The 27,295-nt window shown below is 36.3% G+C and overlaps 1 protein-coding gene across 2 annotated transcripts; it reads right to left on the bottom strand.

Moving 5' to 3' along the window:
- Positions 1-92: 92 nt before the first annotated feature.
- pld1b (phospholipase D1b) lies at positions 93-25,676 on the bottom strand. 2 transcript variants are annotated; one of them, XM_052596210.1, is made up of 26 exons: positions 25,547-25,676; positions 17,572-17,748; positions 16,939-17,105; positions 16,557-16,699; positions 16,103-16,214; positions 15,960-16,025; positions 15,803-15,861; positions 15,611-15,703; positions 15,344-15,496; positions 15,108-15,257; positions 13,711-13,794; positions 12,425-12,506; positions 11,812-11,922; positions 10,789-10,977; positions 9,671-9,887; positions 8,707-8,835; positions 8,207-8,325; positions 7,687-7,800; positions 7,481-7,591; positions 7,209-7,297; positions 6,849-6,962; positions 5,076-5,125; positions 3,125-3,259; positions 1,675-1,828; positions 1,472-1,589; positions 93-1,384 (listed from the first exon to the last, which is right to left on the bottom strand). In XM_052596210.1, exons 2-26 carry the CDS (start codon positions 17,714-17,716, stop codon positions 1,160-1,162), a joined length of 3,129 nt encoding a protein of 1,042 aa, XP_052452170.1. In that variant the 5' UTR covers positions 17,717-17,748; positions 25,547-25,676; the 3' UTR covers positions 93-1,159. The 2 variants fall into 2 exon arrangements, with proteins under 2 accessions (XP_052452170.1, XP_052452169.1); XM_052596209.1 differs by lacking the exon at positions 25,547-25,676 and adding an exon at positions 20,573-20,734.
- Between the last annotated feature and the right edge of the window lie 1,619 nt (positions 25,677-27,295).

Raw genomic sequence — 27,295 nt, 5'->3', positions numbered from 1 at the left:
GCCGTAGAACAGACATGATGTTCCAATCAACCATTTGTAACACATTGATAACAGATCGATAGATAGATAGACAGACCTCCAGACAGACGCAATAGTGTGAAAATTATGGTTTAATCATCTGTATAACATCAATTCACATATTTCATAAACATCCCAACACAGATCATTTGTGTTTTTGATGATACACATTGTGTGCAAAAATGCAATTAATGGGGAAAATACATGAGGAAAAGGTGACAAAGAACAGAACAGGAATTAGTTTCTGAAGTAAAAGTGCAGATACTGTACACAGTCAGCAGTGCAGACATTTAAGTGCTTGACTAACAACTGTTAGAAGATACTTGCTGGATACTCAGAATGCAGGACACACATGCTGCGGCCTTTACAGTGACATGAAAATCCTGGACAGTTTATTTAAATGGTAGCAGTTGTAGCCGATTCAGTACTTTTAAATGGAATGTCACGAGCAATGATTTCATTACTTCAAGCACGGACAGTAAACTTCTTAAAGCTCCAGGCATGTTTTTACAGTTTATGTACAATTTGGACAAATAATGGGGAGAAGTCTAAATACTAGTCTTATGAAAACAACTTGGTTTGGTCATAAAAGACAAATGCTTTGGTGGGTTTTAGTTCACAACCAGCATTAAGAACACAGTTAAGAAATAAGGCCACCAAAACATGGCAATTCATACCATAGGAAAGCAACATTTAATGGACCACGTCCACTATCAAATAACCATAAATTACCTCGAGATATAGTACATGAGAAATGTTTCCACTTTATATTGAGAAAAGATGTAATTTCACATACATAGTTGGCACTTAATTGCAGAGAATAATACCTATTCAGTGCATGTTACAGGGCACAAAACCAACATACAGCATCCAATCAGGACACCACAAAATGATCCATATAACCATTTTATAAGATTTATGAGTAGCTCATAAATTAATATTAGTTGCATAGTGTTAGAATATATAGACAATCAGGGATGAAACAAACCAATCTGGTAAACAACTTATAACTGAAGTGCCTTCAGATCTCATTTTCAGTCTCAGAAGTGTTTATTATATGATAAGAAAGCTTAGGTCGTTCCTGGTACACTTGCTAGATTTGCAGTTTCAGTTTTTATTCGGGTGATGTGGGCAGGTTCTCTCATGTCCACACGTCCATGGGCACCATGGCTTCTTTCGATCCGATGGGTGGCAGAAGGTTCTGCTCGCTGAGGAACTGGAGAGGGAACTGCACCAGGAAGCCTCGAATCTTCTTCAGCTCCTCTTGAGCACGTGCAGGGTCCTCCTTCTCCAAACCAGGCTTAGAGAGGAAGCCATCCAGCTCTAAAATTGACCGAACGTCACTGGACGGCAAGCAGCGGAACACCTGGAGCATGAGGAGAAGTTTCAGTCAGGTTATTTGAAAAGAAACTTATAGATAGATAGATATTTTGTGTGAAAACTTTAAGCTGACCTTCTGGTAAATAGTTGCATTGCGGGCAGCGGTGGTCATCCACACCTCCTTGTAAAACTGGTCACTTAGAGGGTCCGTCACATCAATGCTGGGGTCAGTGTTGGCGCCAAGAATCATCCTATTGATTTTAAAGGAAGTAGAAAACATCTTTAAACCTTATTTGCTTGTTTATGTTAAGAAACAGACTTGAATGAGTCCTGAACCTGAAACACTCCAGCCGCATGCTCAATCCAAAGCGTCCGGCCTGATACTCCTGACCATCCATCACTGACTTCACAGTGTGGATATCCTCAAAGATGACGGCCACCTCACTGTCTCTCTTACCCAGCATGCTCCGGTCATTGATATTAGCAGAACCTGGCATATACATTGTACATTTATGATGAAAGTTTTAAATAATAGACTACAATACATCTTAATACATCTTAACAGCAGGAGGAGGCATTCCATCTCTGTCATTCTCTGATATTAAAGGGTTACTTCACCCAATAATCTAAATTATGTCATTAATAACTCACCCTCATGTCGTTCCAAACCCGTAAGACCTTCGGAACATCTTCGGAACATAGTTTAAGATATTTTAGATTTAGTCCGAGAGTTCTCTGTCCCTCCATTGAAGCTGTGTGTACGGTATACTGTCCATGTCCAGAAAGGTAATAAAAAAATAATCAAAGTAGTCCATGTGACATCAGAGGGTCAGTTAGAATTTTTTGAAGCAACGAAAATACATTTTGGTCCAAAAATAGCAAAAACTATGACTTTATTCATCATTTTCTTCTCTTCCGTGTCTGTTGTGAGAGAGAGTTCAAAACACTGCAGTGTAGTGATATCTGGTTCGCAAAAGAATCATTTGATGTAACCGGATCTTCTTAAATCAGTTCACCAAATCGAACTGAATCATTTAAAATGGTTCACGTCTCCAATAAGCATTAATCCATAAATGACTTAAGCTGTTAACTTTTTTTATATGGCTGACATTCCCTCTGAGTTAAAACAAACCAATATCCAGGAGTAATTCATGTACTCAAACAGTACACTGACTGAACTGCTGTGAAGAGAGACCTGAAGATGAACATCGAGCCGAGCCAGATAAAGAGCGAAAGATTGACTCGTTCTCGAGTCAAGAATCGTTTCTGTCAGACGTGTCCGATTCAAGAACCGAGGATATTGGTTTGTTTTAACTCAGAGGGAGTGTCAGCCACATTAAAAAAGTTAACAGCTTAAGTCATTTGTAGATTAATGCGTATTGGAGACGTGAACCGGTTACATCGAATGATTCGTTCGCAAACCGGATACCACAAACTGCTTTGTTTTGAACTCTCTCTAACAACAGACCCAGAAGAGAAGACAATGCTGAATAAAGTCGTCGTTTTTGCTATTTTTGGACTAAAATGCATTTTCGATGCTTCAAAAAATTCCAACGGATCCTCTGATGAGGGGAGGTCTTACGGGTTTGGAACGACATGAGGGAGAGCTATTAATTACATAATTTTGATTATTGGGTGAACTAACCCTTTAACAGTTTACTTCTCATTACCACAAATTACCACAGCAGCAGTTTCATGATTGCCACATCATTTCTATAAACACATGTATAGATGATACACACTCATTATGTGTTTTTCCTGTCTGCAGATTTCTATTTTTACTCACCAATGATGACGGTGTTGTCATCGGCAATAAGCATCTTGCTGTGCACATATATCAGTTCAGTCACCAACTTTCCCTCCAGCTCAGCGTGGGTCCTCAGACCCCCAAATGAGATGTAATTCATCCACTGATCACCCACTGCAGACACACAGAGAGAGAGACAGCAAATGATGTTAATAGGGTTTTTATACATTCATGTTCCGGTTTCATTTGATGTTTACAGAAATAGTTCAGCCATTTACCTATATAACTTATTCATCTGTATAGCATAACTTAGTTGAACTTTATATAATAAAATAATGTTTATAATTTTTTGACATTTACATTTTTCTGTATGCTTGAATCGAGAAATACTGATTTATGTACATTGTTTAAAGGTCCAATAAAATTCTCTTTTAACTTTTACACCTTTGTCAAACTATTTCACACGGTTTCTGAAGCGGTACCTACAATGATAATAAACTCTGCAACAATTGTCATTGAACTTAATCAAAATTAAAATAAACTGAGCTGAATAATGAAAACTATTTTTCTTCTATAGAGCTGCTTCATAGATAAAAATGGAAATTATTTAATAACTGATGAATTTTGCAACATTAAGACCATTATTTTCCTTTGAAGCTGCTTTGAAACAATCTGTACTGTATAAAGCACTATATAAATAAACCTGATGCAATAATTAATTTGAATAAAAAGTAAAGACAAGGAAGGAAAGTGTGTGCCAAATGCACAACATGTAAATAATTATTATAAGCCCACTGTATTTTGGAGCATAAATCATCACATATGAAAAACTTGATGATATCAGTCACAGAGGTTAGAAGATTTTCAGATTCAGTTAAGTTAAATTAGAAGTCATCTACTGGGATTTAGTAGTTTGCTCTGTAATTATTCTGTTTAATCCATTTGATCGTTGGACTTTTTTTGCATGTATTTCGACACCCCTCAAGTTCACGCCTCACGAGGAGCTCAATAGAGTTTCCGTTTCTGCTGGTGTTAAAGTTGTACAGTGTCACTTAAAAAAAATAGTGTCTTACATACAGCTTCTCATACTTCAAAATATTTATTTTAAATGTCACTAAATTTCTTGTATATTTTAGCATTTTTGATTATGTGATTCGAGCAGAAGGCTGTGCAGTTCCACAGCTATATTTATAACTGCACCAGACCAATGATGCACCCACAATCAAAGCATTTTCAGCAACCAGTTATATGTATCTGTATTCGGGACACTGTGGGAACACTCAGATCCAGTGAAGCTGCAACAGAACACCAACAACGTATTGGATTATTCAAACAGAGAAACTTCACTCCTTCCTTTCTCATGATGGGGTCAATTGGTACAGACTGAACGCTCTTCACCACATCATGACACTGCAGCAGTGTGTTTGACTGCAAGTAGATGGTACACAATACAAAACCCACACACTGCGTACTTTTCCCACTAGGTCTTTCACAACTAACAACTATGATTTTGTCTTTCACTATAAATTAAGAACCACAAGAGGGCACTGTTGTGTTTTAAAGTTCTGAAGGCTTCTTTAAGATCTAGTATTATTAAAGCTGCATTATAAATCCCTTCATAGGATAGTAAAGTTGTGTCTTATTGAAGATACAACTGCAGCAAACTTGTTTGAGAATATAAGATCTATTCCTGTCCATTACTGTGTAGTTTTTTGGATGGGAAGACTAAAGGCTTCATAGGTAAAAGGCTAGGACTTCAAGAAATCCTTGTTTTCTTGTTCTTGTTCTTCTTTGACACCAAAACCCATCAAATAAAATGCAACCAAGCCATTAATTTGTCAAAGTGGTGGATACAGAAAACCACATAGATCTTTGAGTGCCTGCACTGCTTGGGTCAACCACAGAAACTCTATGAAGAACATCTGAAGAATTACAGACACACCCTTCACAGAGGAAACATTTACAGGTATTTAGATATCTCTGTACTCACTTTCTCTCTTCAGCTGAGAGATAATGGAGCAGTCTCCTCTATTCATTGTCCTGCATTAAAAAAAGACACAATAAATTCAGTAAAAACATTCGCAAACAAATCCCTCCAATGAAACACTCCCTATTTATAAGATAACTGATAACTATTTAATGCAGCAGAATAATATTTGAACTTTTATGGCTAGATGTAAGTAATGTGCTGTCTTTAATACATGCAATGCTCTATAAACACATTTGCAGCATTCTGTGGTCAGTTACCACAAAAAAAAATCACTTCAGTGAAGCACTTACAGTACACTGGAGGTCAAACACATTATTTACAGAATGGAAGATTAAAACACTATTTATAGTCACAAGTACAGTATAGTATACTTCCAAAATAAATTATACTATACTATACTATGCTGTTCTACAGTCACTTACTAAACTTGTCTGTATATTATATTCAGTGTTTCACTTTTACTAGCACTGAAAATTTATTTTCTGTGGTAACTGGCTTTATTAAAGAAAGATGTACTACTGAAGATGGAATATTCCTTTCAATTATCTGATAATTTACATCTATAATATTTCATGATTTATTACTGTGTTGGCATGGCTTAATTTTCAGAATCCAATGCTCATTGTCACGAAACCCATCGGAAATCATTCCATCTGCTGATTTGGTACTCAAGAAAAACCTTTTAATACTAGCAATGTTGGAAACAGTTGTTCTGCTTAAAGGGATAGTTCACCCAAAAACGAGAATTCTGTCATTAATTAGTCACCCTGATTTTGTTCCAAACCTATAATACCTTCGTTCATCTTCGGAACACAACTTAAGATATTTTTGATGAAATCCGAGAGCTCTCTAGCCCTGCATAGACAGCAACGCAACTGACACATTCAAGGCCCAGAAAAGTAGTAAGGACATCATTAAAATAGTCCATCTGACATCAGTATTCAACCTTAATTTTATATAAAGCTACGAGAATACTTTTTGTGCACAAAGAAAACAAAAATAAAAGAGAGTTTGCTGAATGAAGTCATTATTTTAGTTTTCTTTGTGCACAAAAAGTATTCTCGTAGCTTCATAAAATTTAAATGATGTCCTTACTATTCTGTGTCAGTTGTGTTGCTGTCTATGCGGGGTCAGAAAGCGCTCGGATTTCATCAAAAATATCTTAATTTTGAGTGCCGAAGATGAAGGAAGGTCTTACACTGTTGGGTGAACTATCCCTTTGATTTAACTCTAAAAATTATTTTTTGGACACTATGATCTTTTTTTCATGATTCTTTGATGAATATAAAGTTCAAAATCTTTTGTGTCATATTTCTTTGCATTCACATCCTTTGCAGAATGAAGTTTAAATAGTAGTATGTATAAACTAAGGAAATTTCTTTCTACTCAATACTCAGATCCTATTACTATATTTTTGGACTATAAGTTGCACCTGAGTATAAGTCGCATCAGTCCAAAAATACGTCATTATGAGGAAAAAAACATAAGTCGCACTGGACTATAAGTCGCATTTATTTAGAACCAAGAGAAAACATTGCCGTCTACAGCCGCTAGATGGCGCTCTATGTCTTCAGTGTGGACTACAGGAGCAGTGAGTGTATAGAGCGCCCTCTGGCGGCTGTAGACGGTAATGTTTTCTCTTGGTTCATTTCTCTCGGTTCATGTCAAATTCATTTTGATAAATAAGTCGCACCTGACTATAAGTAGCAGGACCAGCCAAACTATGAAAAAAAGTGCGACTTATAGTCCGGAAAATATGGTATTTAGTGTTACCTGTAATTGAAGTGCATGACTGCCTGTATGGCACTGCCTCCTCCAGTGTTGATGTTCCCCTCAAACCCAGGAAGCAGTGGTGTGACCACATACACGCGGTACTTTTTACCATCCCTGTAAACCACACAGAAAGTACATGACATAACTGTCAAAGACAGTTTGTGTAAGTATGGCCTTATACAGTCTATTCATTCATGGCTGGCTATTGTTTTACCAATAAAGAATAACTTTTTGTCTTCAGACTAAGTCTTATTGATTTACAAGTGTTTCATTAAAGAAGTTGAGTGCCTTTGTGTGTCAGAGATTAGTTTAATATGTTAGAGACTGAACAAAAGAAGCAACTTATTGAATGCAGCTCACCGATATGCCTTAATGATCCTCTTGGCAATGGCATCTCCGATTTTATTGTGAACGACTTTGTTGTCTGCGCAGCTTATGAAGAACTGGTTCTGAAAGAGGAAACACTACACATTAGCCCATTGAAAGAATAATATAGGACATCCTGTATATTCTATAGACAGAAAAGCAACAGTCTCTGTGGTTAGCAGCCAATACGTCAACAGTGAGGCTATTAGACGGGGATAATATGAACCCATTTAGAGAAGTGAGTATATGTCATTTGAGACACACACCTCTATGTAAATATAGTGTTCGCTGTTTTCAATTGCGTTGACGTAAGCTGTATGAATCGACTCCTCGTGGTATTTTATACCCGCTGACCAGTCCGAGGCAGATCGTAACACCTAATAATTCAAGAGAGAATTATTAAAGATGTATGTGGTATTTGTCTGTAGAGGATCTGATGGGAATACGGATGTGTACATAAAATTGTATGTACCTGGACATTAGTCTGGGTGCAGCCAGGGACCTGATACTTGATCTCATTCGCAGTAGTGTGAGATTTAGGAAGGAGGTATGGGTACGACAGGGATCTGTATTTGGGCTTCATGATCTGAAACAAGTTGGCAATGCAAATACAAACATATATTCAAAACAATGTTTATGATATGAGTCAACAGCACGGGGCGGGGGTGACATGAAATACATTTAGGAAGATGAAATGTCTTGCTGTGTAAAACTTGTAAAAACTAATTTTATTTGAATTATTATGCATACTTGTACATGTTTTACAAAATATTAATAAAAAGACTGTGTGGAATATCTGTACTTTAAAAATTAATTTCTCACACTGCAGGATCATTGGAAATTAAAAATAAATGCTGACCAGTTCAACAATCTATAATTTTCTTTGACATTCATATTCATTTTAACATACAATATTGATGTAGAAAAAAAAAAAAACCGTGGACATATTATGTGTCAGCTATCCACAATGATGCCAATGTTGTCTTTCTCACCTTTGTGAAATTCCAGCGCTGAATGAAGTGACGTGCAACATCTCTGGCTGCTTTCCCATGAACCACCGAGGCAATGTCATGCCAAGGCATTCTGGGAGTTATGTGCCTGTCAATGAAATCTGCAAAAAGAACAGAATACAGAATTTTTTATTTTATTTAAATCATTTGAATCTAAAAAAGAAAAACACAATTTTAAATGTCAAAATAGGATTTAAAAGCATGTTAAAAGGCTAAAACTGTAACATTTGAATATTGTAATATTCTTTTACAAATGTACATAATATGAATATATATATATATATATATATATATATATATATATATATATATATATATATATATATATATATATATATATATATATATATATATATATACACATACACAATATATATAAAGCTTTTATATTAATTCATTTTATGTATTGTATTGTATTATATTTATATGCACAAAATAATTGTAATACCAAAAAAATGCAAACTTTAAATGCAATAATTCACCATCAAAAGGTTTATCCAACTGGACCCAGTCCTTATGAACAAAGTTACAGTAATCTTTGCCATGCCAGAACCGCGTGTTTCCCATCAGGCCAATCACATCTGCTTGCAGATCTTGTGCCGCTTCAGTCTCTGAGAAGAGTCACAGAAAAAATAAACTAATTAAGACTAAAAAAAAAACTATCAACAAAAAACCGCAACCAAAACCATGCATCAATACAAAACACACAAAACTTCTACTTTTCTCAGAAATCCATGATTTCACACTGTTGAGTGACTGCCATGTCAGTCCAAACTAACACACATGCATAGAATCTGCCAGCTTCGAATACTCTGCATCTTAGTCAGACTCCTCCAGATGAATGTTGAAACACAGCAAACCACACAGTGCTTTGAAAGGTTGCTCTATTGACCCATGAAATAGCTCTTTACACCGAAACCTTTCAGGATCAGAATTAGGGACAACCTCTGACAGAGTCCGCACCTGAAACCTCTCACCCAAGCCTGATTCTTACTCACCACTTGGGCACAAGCAGGAGGGCATGGACACCCTCAGCTCAATCCATTTAAGAGGGATCAAATTTTGGTGGCTGCAAATACTGTTAGAATAACCTAAAGAAAAGGGGTATCTTTACAACCGAGACAACCCTCTTAAAAAGCATGGCATGGAAAACGTGAGTGAAAAACAGAGACGATTTGAAAATGAATATAGATTTTACACTAAAATATTCCTAAGCGTATTTTATAAAAACACATTTTAATATCACAAGCCTCAACTAAAACCTTAATGATTCATGTTTTTCTGCACTTGGGGTAAACACTGTAAATCACTGCATAAGCTGCTCAGTGATATTAAAGTGCTGCCAGCAGGCTTTAGAGAACCAGCCGTGCTGAATGTGGGAGTTTAGGTCAGTAACATGCCACTAGTCTGCATTCGCCAGCGCTCCAGAGACGGAGGCGTACTCACTTTCTTCAGAGCTCTCGACGCTGCTCACGCTGTCTGCAGGAGCCAGCCCGTGTTTCTGCAGGTGCCTGCGGATGCTGAATCGGGTCTTCTTTGTCTTGCCCTGTCCTTTCAGTTTCGGCTGGTCCACTGTGTCAACAGGCAAACTTTTGCCGTTAGTGTGCTCCGTGCTGGAACCGTTTGATTGAGAGGCCATAGCGGGAGAGCCTTCGGAAGTGATCTGTGACACACAGAAGGACATCAAATAAATACCATATTTTTCGGACTATAAGTCACACCTGAGTCGCATCAGTCCAGAAATACGTCATGATGAGGAAAAAAAAACATATATAAGTCGCACTGGCCCATAAGTCGTATTTATTTAAAACCAAGAACCAAGAGAAAACGTTACTGTCTACAAACGCGAGAGGGCGCTCTATGCTGTTCAGTGTAGACTACAGGAGAACTGAGCAGCATAAAGCGCCCTCTCGCGGCCAGAGACGGTAATGTTTTCTCTTGGTTCATGTCAAATGCATTTTGATAAATAAGTCGCACCTGACTGTAAGTCACAAGACCATCCAAACTATGAAAAAAGTGTTTTTCTTGTGTTTGAGTGTTTGATTGTGTATTTATAAGTCACAAAAATTGATTTTAATTGAAATATAAATATTAGTTGAAAAACTTTATATATATATATATATATATATATATATATATATATATATATATATATATATATATATATATATATATATATATATATATATATATATGAATTAAATTTTTTACGCTTTATATATATATATATATATATATATATATATATATATATATATATATATATATATATATACACTGTATACACACACACATAAATAATTAAATGATTTTTTAAATTATTATTAATATTGGCAACTAACTGAAATTAGTTTAGGAACTAAAATGTCTAAAAATTTAATAAAAAGAAATGAAAATCCGTAGATGAATGAATTAATGTCTTACGTGTTTGGAACAACATGAGGGTGAGTAACTAATAACAGAATTTATATTTTTGGGAGAACTATCCCTTTAATAAATACCATGATAGTATATAAATCATACTAAAACAACACTGCCAGTATAAAATACGAGATCTCTCAAACCTCTGCAGACACGGGAAGAGTCCTGGTAACACTTCCTATGTCAGTCAGCCGATGCTCCACATCATCCCAGCGTCCGTACGCCAAGTCAATGCCTCCCACGAAAGCCACCGATTGGTCAATCACTACAATCTTCTCATGATGCGCCCACAGGTACACGGAAGAGGAGACATGGTCAGGATGCCTCATTACCTGAGAAAAAACATTTGTTAGCACTCTCTGATGTAGCACAGAGGTTAAAGATTGTGTAACCGCAAAACAAAAACACGAGTCAACATAGCTGATCACAGTAAAGAAAACTTTGAGTCTATATGCAGTTAGTCAGACTTAGAGTATGTGCCAGATGCCCGATCTGGGAACAAATTATTCTTACAAAGAAGTACTTTTAATGAGTCAGTCAGTAGAAATCATTACACAGCTATGAACCAGTCAGGGACTCGTTCAGATTTATTACTGACCTCCCAAATGATACCATTTTTAAATTACTGATTTAAAATTAACTAGGAACCATTAATGTGATGTAAGTAAGTGGTGGCAATGTTGTGCAGTAACTACTTACTAGTAACTAGTTATAGTAATAATATAACTTTTTACAGTAACTAGTAGTGCAACTAATTATGAAACTGATTTGGTAACATTTTATTGTAACATTTAGTGTCTTGTTACAGAGTAATTATACATTTAGGTATGACGTAATATTAAAGTCTTTACCATATTGTTAGGGTTATGATTAGTGTTTGGTTTAGGGTTACTTGCATGAAAGTATGCATAATTAAATTAATTATAATCATAGAAAGTACATGTAATGTATAACAAGGACACCTTAAAATAAAGCCTTACCCAAGATTTCAGTAATAATATTATAGTTACCATCCATAAAACAGCTTGTTACTTAGTTTAATTCTGTAATTTGTCAACTTGAAAATAGGTTTTATTTCAGTATTTTTTGCTTTGCAGTTATTGATAACTTATTCATAATCACAGCTTCACGTGAGCCAATTCATGAACTGACTATTTTAATCTCACCTTGATATTTGGGTGAAGTTGTAGTAGTGTCCGTTTGCTGTATTCGCTGTTGATCCCAAGAGCCAATTCCACCTCCTTGTACAACATCACAAAGATCCGCACACCTTTTTGCTGCAAGAACAAACAGTTCTTGATAATCAGTACAGCAATCCCACCAGTCAATATAAATATATTACCAGGAAAACACCCAGGAGTGTAAATTATTACATGAGTACCGTATTTTCCAGACTATAAGTCACACTTTTTTTCATAGTTTGGCTGGTCCTGCGACTTATTTATCAAAATGAATTTGACATGAACCGAGAGAAATGAAACAAGAGAAAACATTTCCGTCTACAGCCGTGAGAGGGCGCTCTATGCTGCCAGAGATGTTGCTCAGTGCTCCTGTAGTCTACACTGAAGACATAGAGCGCCCTCTCGTGGCTGTAGACGGTAATGTTTTCTCTTGGTTCTTGATTCTAAATAAATGCGACTTATAGTCCAGTGCGACTTATATATGTTTTTTTCCTCATCATGATGTATTTTTGGACTGATGCGACTTATAGTCCGAAAAATACGGTACACTGAATGGGAAGGTTTATTGCCGGTGCACTAATGTGTTGGATTAACTCACCGCTTGCCGTTTCAGAATGGAATCGAGTCTCCAGCGGTTGCCCTCAACGACAGGCCTCTTGAGGAAGATCTCAGGGCTCAGCCTGCCGTGACACACAGAGGTGACCTCATCAGCAGGGGAGGCATTTGTAACATCAAATATGCATCAACGTCTAGCCTCACATCTCACTGTCGCCTACATAAATTCCAATGTATTAAGCTAGGGGGGAAAAGTGCACACACACACACACTCAAATCTCACACTTGCAGGATGTCTGCTGCGATGATAGAGTGATGTTGTAACACAGCACCAGGCATCTGTCTGATGAAGGTAACGGATCCGTTTGGCCATTGCTCCCAGCTGGAGGTGCCCTCTGAGAGGGTGCGTACAAAGTATAAAACTATTTTTCTTTCCATATTTTTCTTTCTACTACTTTCCTTTAAGCTTTTATCTCAGTTCATGACCTAACTGTTATGACAGGAAAAAGCATACATCTCTTCCATTGGAGTTTTTGCGAACGTGACAAGCAACAGTATACTGCGATCGATGGGTCATTTTTTTTCTAATTTCAAGGTTCACAAACTTTGGAACAATACACTTTAGCAGTCATATATTGTTACTGGATAAAGATACTTTTTAAAAAAAAAATGAAAAAAATAAAAATTTTATTAAGGGATATATTTGTTACAAAATTCTATATAAAAGAATAAATGGTATTAATTTAATACAAAATGAAAAATATAAATGAAAACAAAAAATAATACATTCAATAACTAATAAATGTGTTAATTATTTTAATTACATTTTTAAAAAATTATATTTTAATGACATTAACAATTACAAATTAATACAAACTAAAATTAAAAATCAATAAATTATTAATAATTAATAAAATAAAAAGTAAAAGGAGTTGGGCATAAACATTATATTATATTAGTGTATACATTTTCCAGTGACTTTGTAAGAATTTTTTTCCATCCTCTACATGTTGTTCATCTTTTTCATTTTTCAATTGTGCTCCACATGCACACACTTCTATAAGCACTTTATTTTCTATTTGGAACCAAAACACATCTGTTGTGTGGAGACTGGTTAGGACACTGATATCCTGAAGTCAGTATGTCCAGTATGGTCCTATTGCATTGCTAGAACTGTGCAAGGTTATTGATTTTCTCTGAGTTTAGGGGAAGTTTTACAGTGGATACATGAACCGATGCAGTTTATCTAATCTGTGCGGTACTTCTAAAATGAATCAATATTACCCAAAGGAAAGCTGAATGTATGGGAGTGGTTTTATGTCAACATACCACCAGTCGGTGATAAAGATCTCCTCCTCTGCCTCCTCCAGTGCATTTGCCACGTCCTCCATGTACTGCTTCCCATTCACATACCTGAAACACACACACACACCCAGCCAGTCAAATCCACGGGCTCACACTCTCGCTGTTTCTCAAACTTAATAACATCATTTTCATTATTCAGAGAACAAGCACAAAATAATAGGGCTTAATGCTGCAACAATGAACAACAAGTCATCTGCCCAGACCATCTGTGTAGCTGCACCTAGATACAATCTCACTCCTCCACGGGGTCAAGAGAGGATGGAGTCTATGGTTACACTTTCCCTCTCTTTCTCTCAAGTTACTCGTGTGAAACAGGCTTCACCCGAAGACACAGCGGCAGACGGCTGAAGCTTTCACATGTTTATCTGTTCTGGGAAACCTTTGGAGACCTGCTTCTGCTAGATGCGCTATTGATTTTCTCTGCATGGTTTTGAAGCATATTACTGTAGCTGAAAACAAATAATAATATAATCAGTTTATCTAGCTAATATAATTCAATTTAAAACTAAAGCTAAAGGTAGAAAGAGAATATTTTTACAAAAAAATAATATAATCAGTGGTATGATATACCATAATATCATATAACAATGCAATAGCTAACACAAATCAATCAAATATGAAAATGAAGCCAAATGTAATTTAATATAATAAAAGTAATGAGTCATATAATAATATAATAGGTAATATAATCATAATTTGTATATTTTTTCTAGAACTAATAATAATGATAATGATAATATAATACAACATAATAAATGCTAATAAATTATAATTGAATATAAAACTAAAGCTAAAAGTGAACTTGAATCATCATTTATATATATATATATCATATTATATCATAAGTAATATTAATTTTTTATTATTTACTTAATGAAAAAAGGATAATATATATTATAATTTTATAATGAATTTTAATAATGAAGGTTTAATCATTTAAGTTTAAATAAACTAAAAGTTTTAATAAGCTATTAGTTAGCTTTAGTGTGCTTTGTAAACCCAAATTATTATTTTTTTCAATAAATAATTAATGATAATCAGTAATATTACACACACACACACATATATATATATATATATATATATAAAACAAAGGTTTATACAAAAAGTTTTAATCATTTCAGATTTAATAAGCTAAAAGTTAGCTTTAGTGGGCTTCAAATTTATTTTTATTATTAAATAAATAATAATATATAATTGAAAACTAAATGCTAGCTAGTATTTGACATAAAAGGTTTAGTGGGACGTTGTCTAGATGTTGCTAGGTGGTTGCTTATTGGCCCAAGTCAAAAGTACCTACCCCAAAGCATCCATGGAATGAACTTTTTCACGATTGGATGCATGCACAAAGGAGTATTTACCATTTAGATGGGATATTCTTCTGTTCATTGGCAAAGGATCCAAAGCGGTGATCCTTAAGGAAATTGCTGCCGTATTTGCGCACAAAATCTTCGACGGCCTGCCCCCACCAGCGAGCGTGACGGTAGCTCGTGAACTTCAGCACAAGAGTCCTTTACAAAACAAAAAGCTCTTTCACTCAGTCAACATCAGAAAAAAAGTCAACATTGTGCCTCAATGACCATGTGTGTTCACTGACCTGGACAGACAGTCTATACGGACACCGTGCTTCGTCTCGGTGTCTCTAGTTTCCATTTTAATGTCGAACACCTTATCCACCAGCAGGACGAAAGAGATGGCACCTGAGTCTGGCTTCATGAGGACAAGGAAAGAGTCCTTCACCACCATCCACCTGTAAAGACCGACAGTAAGACAAAAAGGGTCTTTACTTGAAAATCATCCTACTGTGGGTGAGTGGCATGGTGATTGTCTTGCATAATATGAATATGAATGACACCACACTGACCGTTTAGACCAGCGGTAGCACATTTTACTGTGGCCACAGCAGTTCAATCCAGGAATACGGTGACCCCCCGACCTTTTGAGAACGATGCCCTCCCTGGGATGAAAACATGGTCAGAAAATGACACAGAATGCAATAATCATCTATAAATAATTACGAAAACTTCATTATTAGCCATTAAATGAAGACTCTTACAAGCCTTTTGGTCCCAAATCATGAATGAAGGACAGCTGACTCACATCAATGAATTCCATCTATAGTACAAAACAGGACAAGTGGTTAATGCATGCAATTCAAGAAACAACATACGGACTAAAATATTGTACAGGATCGATCTACTATATGCACATACTGTTGCATGGTAGTTTCTATACATTGGCATTTTTAGCAGCTTATTCAAGTAGTCTTCAAGTTGTCTCTGTAAAGTAAATCACACTGGTCAGACATCAATCATGTGACACCGGCAGCAGTGTGTCAGTGAAACAGGAAACTGACTTTTCGACTAGACACTTGTTCTTCCCTGGCCAGTTCTTCACCTCCTCCCCGGGGTAGACTTGGCATGTTTCTTTCAAGGTTCCTGTTTATAGTGTGCCTCCGCTCCGCGTGACTATCATCCGAATAAAAAATAAATAAAAAAGATGGCAAAGACAGAGGAAGAGATCATAAGATTGCCACAAGACAACAAAACACAGCAAGGATGCTTTAAATGAACTGAAAGTGACATTTGTAAAGTTACAACATACTTCTATATCCAATAAATGCTGCTGAATATTGTTAATAATAAGAAACGTATCTAGAGCATGAAACCAGCTGATTAAAATGATTTCTGAAGAATCATGTGAGACTAAAGACTGGAGTAATGGTGCTGAAAATTCAGCTTTGCATCACAGGAATCAATTATGAGTATTAGAGTCAACTATATAATATTGTATAAATTTATATTCGTCACCTGCGGGACGGCAGTGGAATTCTGAGGAGGGTCTTGTAGGTGCGTAGTTCCCTGTGAAGCTCCATAAAATGTTTCTCCTTCCTTTTTATCAACCAGGTGAAGTTCCCGTGTCTCATCTCTATCTTAAACACTGCAGGAAGCACCTGGACACACGAACAGCCAACAGAAACGGAGATTAGATTCATTAACAGGGTCTTTTGTCAGAATTCTTCTGAAAACTATTTTATTTGCATGTGCCAAGTAATTTCGTCTACAGTGTCCAGATCTCCAGGGAAACATGTAAATTGCCTTGGCAACCTCTAAATCTCCCGGGCAACAAATATGACCTCCTCAGCCCACATACTAACGGTTGATGAAGGGAAGCGGGAGTGGGAGATCTCACCTTAGAGACGCTTCTCTGGTAGGTGATGTTGAAGCGATCCTGTGAGGAAGTGAAGCGTTCCACCTCCAGGATTTTGGCGGTGATGGGAAGCGCGGTAAGAAATACACGTGCCCCGGTCTCTTTAAAGCCTACTGTTTTATACACAGCTGAGAAGGGGATGCGGTTTTCTGTGGGAAAAATAAATACATTCTAATTCCTTTCCGACAGTTATTTACAGTACTGTTCAAATATTTGGGGTTGGTAAAATTTTTGTGTTTTTAAAAGCTGTCTCTTATGCTCATAAGGGATGTGTTTATTAATCAAAACTACAGTGAAAACAGTAATATTGTGAAATATTATTACAACAAATAAAATGTGATTTTATTTGAACATACAGTATATAAAAATGTTATTTATTCATGTGATGGCAAAGCTAACTTTTAACACTAAATGTCTTTAGTGTCACAGAACCCTTTAGAAATTCTAAAATACTGATTTGCTGCTCAAGAAACATTTATTTTATTATTATAACTTTTGAAAAGAGTTGTGCTGCTTAACATTTTTGTATATATATATATTAAAACACACACACATATACATACATATATATATATTTTATAATTTTGCGATTTTATGCTGTTGTTTTTTATTTACCTGAACTATTGGGGTCCTGGCTGTCAAACTCCTCTTCCCCATCGCCCATGTCGAGTTCTCGTGTGTCCAAGTTCTCCATGATATCGGTCATATCATTGGCCACCAGATGCAGGGTGCTGACCGTGGGTTCTTGCTGCCGCAGCATGGCTAACAGTCGGCCTGCCGGCCAGGGCACTCCTTTAAGACACACAACGTTTTATTTACCAGGAGAAATTAGCAAGTATTAAAATGTTTCGCGTTTGAGAATAAGCCATAAATCCTTCAAAAATTAATGGAATGGTATGAGGTATAATTGTATGAATTTAGCCTTCACAATAGGGAATGTTGAACAAACGTGCATGTGAGCATGTATGGTGTGACTTGTTTTTGGAGGAGGAGGAATGAGGATTAGAGTAACTCATTCAGAACAGAACAGGAGACAAATCCCTCCTGACCATAGAAAGATGGAAACTACATTAGGGACAACACACTGCAGTCTGCATCCTGTTCCTCTTTCCTTCTAACTGCTCACAAAAAGTTTTGAGAAGCATAAAGGCATCACATACAAAACCAAAAACCCCCCTTTTGTCCAGATTAGATGCATGTGCCAAATCATCGCCATTTATTAATGTCACAACAAACCTCACCTTTGGCCTGTGCCCATCTGCTTTGCACTTTCCAATGAAAGAGACAACTTTTTTTTTTGTTAGAAGATAACTTTGAAAATTGCCTATTGAAAATACATTTTTGTCTATAACCATCATCATTCAAAAGTCTGGGGTCAGTAAGATTTTTTTAAATAAATAAATACTTTCCTTCAGCAAAGACGTAGGCCTATTATGAAATATCTATTTATAATGAATGTTTTTTTTTCTACTCATTAGAAAAATCCTGAAAAAAAGTAGCACATTTTCCTCAAAAATATTAAGCAGCATAATCGAAATCGATAATAAGAAATGTTTCTTGAGCACCAAATCAGCATTTTAGAATGATTTCAGAAGGCCCTTTTGACACTGAAGATTTGAGTAATGATGTTGAAAATGTAGCTTTTCCATCACAGAAATAAATTACATTTAAAAACTGTATAAAGTGTAAAATGGTTTAACAATATCACTGTTTTACTGCATTTCTGATCAAATGAATGCAGCCTTTAGGAGCATAAAAGACGTTTCAACAGTAGTGTATATATTGTAATCCTATTGACATTTCATATTGAGCAGATCTTCCATTTTCATATTCTCATATCATGTTTGATTCATAAGAAATTCATCAGGAAACTCTGGTGGAGATGCCACATTTGCCTTTCTACGAAATGGCACGTCACACCTCTCTGTAAAATGAAAGCCTAAGTCAGCACTAAATTAAAATCATTCACTAATTCGCAGTGATCTCTTATTGACCTCGCATTGAACAACATTATGATTACTTTAACACTTCATCCAGGCATCCAGGTGAGTGTTTCGCTTGTCTATGACGGAAACACTCAGAGTGAAGTCCTGTTGAAGAATAACTCTTGTTTCCATGGATCTGACCTGGAGCCATTAATAATCAACCGATACTGTATAGCTCAATCAATATATGATCTGTAAAACTGGTTGATATTGAGCACTCATACTAAATCTCAAATTCTGAAAAACACAAGTGTCTCTGCATCTGTGGACTACATTTGTTTCAAGGAGACTTTGAAGCGACAGATCAGAGAGACCTTGCAACATTACCGCTGAATTATTGGCTCTCGTCCACCAATACACATCCAGGTAATGCAAAAAGAAACGCTCAGTTTGGTAAATGTAGGCTCATATTACAGTGATGAACGGAACCTACTACAAACAGCTGGTTGATGTGGGTAACGAGAGTTAAATAGGCTTGCCTCGGTAACAAATCACATAGGATCAGCACCATGAATAATGTTCTAAAGCAGTAAGACGGCAAACATTAGACAAAGTTTTCCCTAAAAATCCTCGTAAAAGCCGCAGACACGCGGATATGTGGAGGTCAAAGACTTTATTCAAATATTCCTCGTTTATGTAAATCAGACAGTCAAATAACCTCGAGTTCCAGTGCACACATATACATTTCTCACGTTTGAGGAACAAAGGACAGCTTCAATAATCAGCAAAACACTACTTCACGCTTCTCGTACTGCCACTCACTTCTACTAAGAAGATTTCACCTTTCTGATAAGACGAGGAGCTCAAACACACATTCCAACAGGTTTGGAAACCTCCTGTGGTTTTTTTCACTGATGCACCTGTATCTGTGAAGGCGGACGGTGATAGATCGGTTCAATAAACTACTATTTAAAATAAAGGAGCTGGACCGCAGAGCAGCTCCAAAGACACATTCTCACCGCTACAACAGAAACACCCTCGAGCTCTCAACGCCCAACCTCATGCTGCTTCAAGTGTCAAAATGGAGCAAACTGAAAACTGTTTATCTAGTTGATCTAATCCAGAAGTTACATCACACATTCAGTGTTCTGCACGAAAAAGCTACATTCTAACTAAATGCAAATACAAGCCTTTTTTTCCATGTAGCTATACTGCATAAGCCATTGGTGTGAAACATAAGCCATCAGACACAAATCAGGTAGGTGGACATCATGCACAGTAGGAGGAATACGCTGCTCTCTATAAAGAGAGCCGCTTTAATTCATATTAAATACAAAATATTGCCTATATAACACCGTGACATACCGCAGTACTCACGCTCTTTCACATACATGTGCGCAAACATCTCAGAAAACACACCCTCTGTGCAAACGCAGATATTTCTGATGCTTCAGTGTGCACACATTACACACATTTTTAGACTAGCAGTCACACATGTAGAAAAACTCACAAGTGACCCAGAGCAGAAGAGTTCCTTCCTTATTTCTGCCTGCTTGAAATGCACCTCTCTCTTTCAAAAGACAGCATGGGAGATCAGAAAATATAATTTCGACCATTCATAAAGAGCATTAAATGTCCATTTAATCTAGTATGACAGTAAATCTGACTGATGTTAAAGAATGTTCACTAACCTGCCCACACACAGGCAGAGATGCCCCCATCATTTCTTTTATCCTCAGCTTCTTCTTCTCTCCAGAAAAGTCAAACTAAGTAGAAGCGTGTAATACGGTCAAACACTGATACGGTGCTCACAGGTGAACAGCAGTGTGTGTCCGTATATGTTCAAGAATAATAAGGTCTGAAACAGTAGTCACATGCCAAGATGGGGAGGAGCCTTAGCAGCCTTACAGGAGATGCACTAACATGCTTCTTATGTCATATGTTTTGTGTGGGATGTGCTTTTTTTATCTCTTTGACATTTCATGCTCAAAAGTGCCATTAAAGTTAATATTTGCCAGATGATTCAGTGCCACCGTCTTATCTCCCTTTCTTATCGCTAAGTGGATCGAGTCTACACACAAACATCATATTCATCAGCGCCTTCATTTATTTTTAAACCCATCAATCTAATGGATGCACACCAGCTCCTAAAACAAAAAAAACAAAGCAGCAAAGCAGCGTTTGAGGCCACAGTGCTTGTTGTTCTCCGGGAGAAAGTGGTTATTAAATGCTCATCTCCTGGAAGGACTGCATGGCAGATGAGATGACAGTCCATACACACCCACACGCCGCACAGTCACACAGAAAGAGAGTGTGCCGCACGTGTTTGAAACGCAACACTTGTGGCTCTTTCAGCGCTGATGGAAACCTGAGATACTGTAAGTAACAAAAAGAGCCGCCATAGATGGTTAACTGTGATAAAGGACATAACTGTGATGTTTCTTTACACAAACACAACCAGTAGCTGCTGAGCAACTCATATTACACTGGATGAGACAACACAAGCCTTATTTACATGCCTAACCAAGTGTCATATTTCGTCATCAACAACCCCTAAATAAAGGGTCTTTAACTTTTATTTTCAAAACCATATGTTGTACAATTTATAAATGTTATTAAAATTGGTGTAAAATATTGTTGCATTTTGATCCTGACCTATAATAATAATAATAATACTAATAATCGTCTAGAACCGTATTATTGTTTTTATATGCTTTTTGTGATTTGCGATGCCTACATTGCAAAAAAGTAAACAAGCATTCAAATTAAATAATATAGATAAACTATCATTCAATGTTTAGAGTTGAAATATATTTTTTATTTGACATGATTTCTGTTTCAAATAAGTGTTTTTTTTTCTATTCATGAAATAATCTTTAAAAAATAATGTATTGCAGTTTCCATGAAAACACTGATGAGCATTGATAATAATAAGAAATGCTACTTGAATATGCAATCAGCATAGTGAAATTCATCAATTTTTTCTGTTGCAGTAATACAACTTCCCATCACAGGAATTAAACGACATTTTAAAACATTAAAACATATCGTTGTAAATTGTACAAATATTTAATATTTAACACTTTTTATCGTATTTCTGACATAATATATGCAAAAAAAATAATGAATTAAAATAAATAATTTAAAAATAAATATATAACTGTCCAAATGTTTGAATGCTAATGTACATTTGCTGTGAGTTTAATGTGTTAATTTGACAGTTACTGTCATTAATTACATTTTTTATATGTTTTGATTATTAAAGGGATAGTTCAACTCAAAAATTAAACTTGTCATCATTTTCTCACCCATATTCATTCCATTCCAAACCTTTAGAAGTTTCTTTCTATTTTTGAACAAAAAAATAGATATTTTGAATAATGCTGTTAATCAATCAGTTGGTTGACTTTCTATAGTATTTCTTTCCCTACTATGTAAGTCAGTGTGAAAAATATAACTTAATTGATTAATTCCCTTAGTCTGCACGTACATTCCATACTAAAAAACGTTCTGAAAAAAAAAAAAACTAGTGATAAATTTTTTTTTAAATACAACATTAATTCAAATGCTGTAAACCTGTAAATCTTTTGATGTGTGCATCATGCGCAGATCAGAAATTAATCTTATATTTAGAATCTAAAACAAGCTTTGTTCTGTATTCATTCCCGCCCTTGAACAACATTAGATGGATTCATAACCATGTTGCTATCCAGGCAATGTGTGCTGGTGATACATTAACTGCATGTCCAATAGAAGGCATCCTGTCTACGGTTTTTTTAATGGGCTTATATAAAGAATTACAGAGGAGGGCTAACACACCAATGCCAGGAATTTCATTACTTATTTATTTTTATTTTTATTGAACATCAATGCATAATGAAGGCATGTTAGCAGCAAATGCTCAGAGTGCAGACTGACACTGCTAAGCACATCCGCAAACAAGCACTGAATCCAGACAGAACCATTGCTCCTCTGCATTACAAAACACTGCAGACATCATCAAACGTAAATCTTTGGAATATGCGCCCTCTAGTTGTCACTGACATGTAATGCATTTTTTATTTCCTCAGCCTACAGGCAAGTGACTTTAATATTGTTAAACTAAGAGTGATTTGATTAAACACTGCTAGTGATTTAATTTAACACCAGTTCTGCTAACTGCATTTCTGTCACTCTTAATAAACACAGCTATGCTGCTCAGTATCTGTTGGCTGTTGCTGTTGTGCAAACTAAACTTCTCCTTTAAGGGATAAAAAAAAAGGTTTAGAGAACTGTATCATTTCATCACCTGCTCACCAATGGATTCTCTGAAGTGAATGGGTGCCATCAGAATGACAGTCCAAACAGCTGATAAAAGCATAACAATAATCCACAAGTAATCCACACAACTCCAGTCCATCATTTAATATATTGTTTATTATACAAACACAGTTTGGATGGATTATAGTCATGTGGATTCATTGTGTTGTTGTTTTCATCAGCTGTTTGGACTCTCATTCTGACGGCACCCATTCACTGTGACAGCAGAGGATCCAGTGGTGAGCAAGTGATGTAATGCTAAATTTCTCCAAAATCTGTTCCGATCAACATCTTGACTGGATGGCTTGAGGGCAAGTAAATATTCAGCAAATTTTAATTTTGGGGTAAACTATTCCTTTAAACAACTATTCTGGTTTACTCGTGATGCACGACAGCATCTGTTTATTAAGCTAATATGAAAACAGAGCGAATGTTTGTGCGTCTGGTCACAGGACTTTCATTAAACTGGCAGTCATTCCTGTCTTATTGAAAGTGGCTCACAAATGCATATTAACAAACACTTGGGTACAACTACAAAACTAACAAAACCACACAAGCTCTTAAGCTCTGTACAGTCAGTACACTGAATCACCACATCCCCATCCATATTTTGTATATTTTATTCTTAATAAACAATTCTAAATTAAACAAAACATAGTGTGTCTAAGGATTTATTGCTCACTTGAACTCAACTTCCTGTCCCTCGAGAAAAAATTAAAAAAATAAAATTACACATAGACCACGAGTTCAATTTCCTCTTTCCTCAAGCGCAATGCAAATGCCTGGTCATAACAATAGTTTACTCATAAAAAAAAAAGAATAATAGTAAGAGTAAAAACAAAAAAATCCTCTGTAAGGACTGACCAGAAAAAAAGGTTATCAGATATACAACTAGGGGCCTAATGGTTTCATGTGCACTGCAAAGAGGATCCAAAGCATGATGATGCAAATGAACCACAATGAGAGCACAACACACCACTAGTGCCACCAAAAGACAGTTTTCTCTGAACTTGCTTGTGTAGACAACGTGCAAAAGTGGTTATCTCGTACAGCCCCCTGTGTTTAATAAAAGAGGAGAAAGGGTGATGTTGCTACAGGGGAAAAGGCAGTTTAGCAACTCTTGTAGCTTTGCAACACTTTTATCGATGTAACGTAGAGCAGATGTTACATGTAGATAAGGCGTCACCTCCTGCAGCATACTCATCTGACAGCTCTGCTGTAATCAATGGACCGGTCATATCTCATGATCCCCGCCTGTAGTACTCAGAAACCACACCCGTGGGTCAAGGAATGTGCACCAGTACATAATTATGGTCTTTACCCAGTACATACACACAATCTAATTTGTAAGCGTGTTGTTGTCAGAAGTGGAAGTTAGCCTCATTAGGGTACAAAGGGTAAAATACAATGTGAAACACACATCAAACACCTTCCCACTAAGTCAACCAGACACTCCCTTTCTGTTCCGAGATCCTTGAGGGGATCCTATTGATATGACAAGAAACAATATGGACAACACACAAACACACACTTTACAGGACTATGCGATACAAAATGATTATAATCAAATCCTTGTCTATGTAAAAGTTAATTTGCCAATCTTAAACTAGATTTTGTAGCAGACATTAATCTGGGAAATTAAGTATACTCATCACACATTTTTGGCTAAATCTCACAAAATCAGCCAGAAATTGTCCAGACCACAATACACAGCCAAATCAAATGAGAAAAGGAAATAAAATAAATAATATAAGTCACATCTGCAATATTATATATATATTTAAGCATTCTATATGGGCACCAATGTAGTTCAATGAAGAACCTTTAACATGGAACCTTTCAATTGTACAAATTGTTCAATTGTTCTTTTTGAAAAAAAAGGTCCAAAGGATGAAGGTCCTTGAAATTGGGTTGCAAGAAAATATTAAAGTACAATGAAGCACACACAGCTTCATCTCCTCTGTTTATTAGCATTTATCTTAAACCTGTCAGTCAGTTGTAGCAGCTATTGTAACTAAGAGTCAGTTCTAGTCTCCGAAGTTACCCTGCAGGTACAGCTGGTTGTTTGCCTTGCAAAATCAGTGGGTGTTGGCAATCGAAACATAACTGCATTATTTGAAAGGTGTCACACTCAAGTTCTTGCTGTAGCTAATCTACACATATTAAACCCCAATGCGTTTCTTTCGTACATTCATCTGATGTGATGCAGTCCAGATGCAACATTCTGTAGCCATGCGTTTTACAGCTGTCAATCTACAGAACACTTCATCTAGCCTTGTACTCAGCCAAGTCATTACTTCTCCGCGTGTTTAATTAAAATTACTCAGAAAATTTCCACCCAGTCATATAAAGTAACGTTAACATACCTGCTAAAGAACTGAAGGCAGGTCCGCGCTGTTGTGAATCTGCTAACGTTACTCAAGCATAAAGTCAGCGCTAGAGGCGAACGCGGATCATCTGGCTCGCGCTTCCTCTTCTGCGATCGGCACTGTCGGACCCGCCCATTTAAATTATGCATGGACGTCCACTCCCCCAGAGATGTTATTAACAGTCTTAAAAATATCACTAAGAATGTTCACATGCTTATATTTGTTTTTAATATGGTTTTTAAATATATTAAGGAAGTAAAAATTACACTCTATTTTTATTCAACCGTTTATGGGTCTAGGTGTAGCCTAAAGAGAGGCCACCCAAATTTGATTTGCCAAGAAGCCTTGATAAATGTTTGTTGATAAATGTTTATGTTTAACGTTATATATTTTTTTTGTTCATGACAATGTATGTGACCAGAAGTGTTCTGGGAGGACTTTCCATTCTAAGGGTTTGTGGTATTTTAACCGCGTGGCGTTCTCTCGCTTGCTCACTTGTTAGCGACCCTCAAAGTGGGTTTATACAGTCTGTTTTCTCAGTACTTGTCAGTGGTAACTAAATGGAAAACCCGTGATGGATCTGTAGCCGAGTAATGACGGAACGCGTTGAGCTCAGACTGTATGGTGAAGCTTCGATTCTGTCGATCGGCTCCATACGACGCTACAGAACGCTTTTAAAAGGTTTAAGGCTAAGATATAGCTAGTCTCAACCTCAGCGTTGGCTTAACGTCTGATAAATACATGGGACACAAAAGTGGAAACACATCAGGAATGTTGAAGTCGTCATCGGATTGATGGAATTCTACATGATTTCCGCTAGACGTGTGTGTCGCGTTCTTTAACTTTCCACCTGGAAACAAAGATACTGTGGTGAAAAACCCTTCACGATAAAAGAAAAGGCGTCAATACAGCTTTTTTTGTTGTCACATTGTACAACAAAAATGTTGAGTTATTGTAAGGGTTAGGATTGTGGTGGGTGTAGAGGTAAATACAACACAATGTAATATGTAGAAATTATAATTAATTGTTAGTTTCTGGTTTTAGCTGTATCCCTTCTAGTCACAACCCTTTTAGAAAAAAACAAACTAGTCCATTTTTGTCTTAAAATATTCTTCAATCATACATAATGAAAATGTTACAACTTAAGAATAACCACTGCTAAACACTCCATAAATTATTTCAATTTTAGGCATAGGCTAAGTGGCTTGGTAAGGGTTAATCAGTAGTGACTAATTTATCTTGATATGGGCCAAAAATATCCTCATTTAGAAGAGTGAAGTTATACACACACTTGTGTAGTGTATGCGTGTGATCTGAATCACTCACTACTAGCTTTTCATCAAACTATTCCTTAATTACATTTGTCAGTCCAAATACAATGTGTAATCAATGCTTTTAAGACAGAATCAGCCTGCGAAAGACCCTGTAAGCGCTAATATCCAGACCGACTGCAGCAGCAGCTGAAACCTCCGGCTGTCTCAAAGCCCAGTGAGGTGCCCATCCTGCGTCCACACACACGCCCTGATAACAAATACAAATTAATCTGTAGATAATTAGGCTTTACTCCAAATATTGTGTAACCATCAATAAACAGAGTTAATTTACTTCACAGAAATGTAGAGGTTCTCCTCTGCACTCCTTTTAGGATTTTCTGATAATGCTTTTAATTATGGGTATCAGTTCAAACTGTTTCGACATTTATCTCTTTACAGTTTGCATCACAGGCCTCTTATCCAGGCATGTTAG

Source organism: Carassius gibelio, chromosome B24 (genome assembly GCF_023724105.1).
Source record: "Carassius gibelio isolate Cgi1373 ecotype wild population from Czech Republic chromosome B24, carGib1.2-hapl.c, whole genome shotgun sequence".
Classification (NCBI taxonomy): domain Eukaryota; kingdom Metazoa; phylum Chordata; class Actinopteri; order Cypriniformes; family Cyprinidae; genus Carassius; species Carassius gibelio.
The sequence above is the reverse complement of the archived record's forward strand: the minus strand, read 5'-3'. Positions and strand labels throughout refer to the sequence as shown.

What these genes read in the sequence shown, in the direction of transcription:
- pld1b (XM_052596210.1), bottom strand. Translation starts at nt 17,716, where the DNA reads ATGCTGCGGCAGCAAGAACCCACGGTCAGCACCCTGCATCTGGTGGCC. An exon ending in AGCGCTGGAATTTCACAAAG is followed by an intron (nt 7,801 to 8,206) that starts GTGAGAAAGACA and finishes AACTTGTTTCAG; the next exon opens with ATCATGAAGCCCAAATACAG. An exon ending in GCACCCAGACTAATGTCCAG is followed by an intron (nt 7,592 to 7,686) that starts GTACATACAATT and finishes TTGAATTATTAG; the next exon opens with GTGTTACGATCTGCCTCGGA.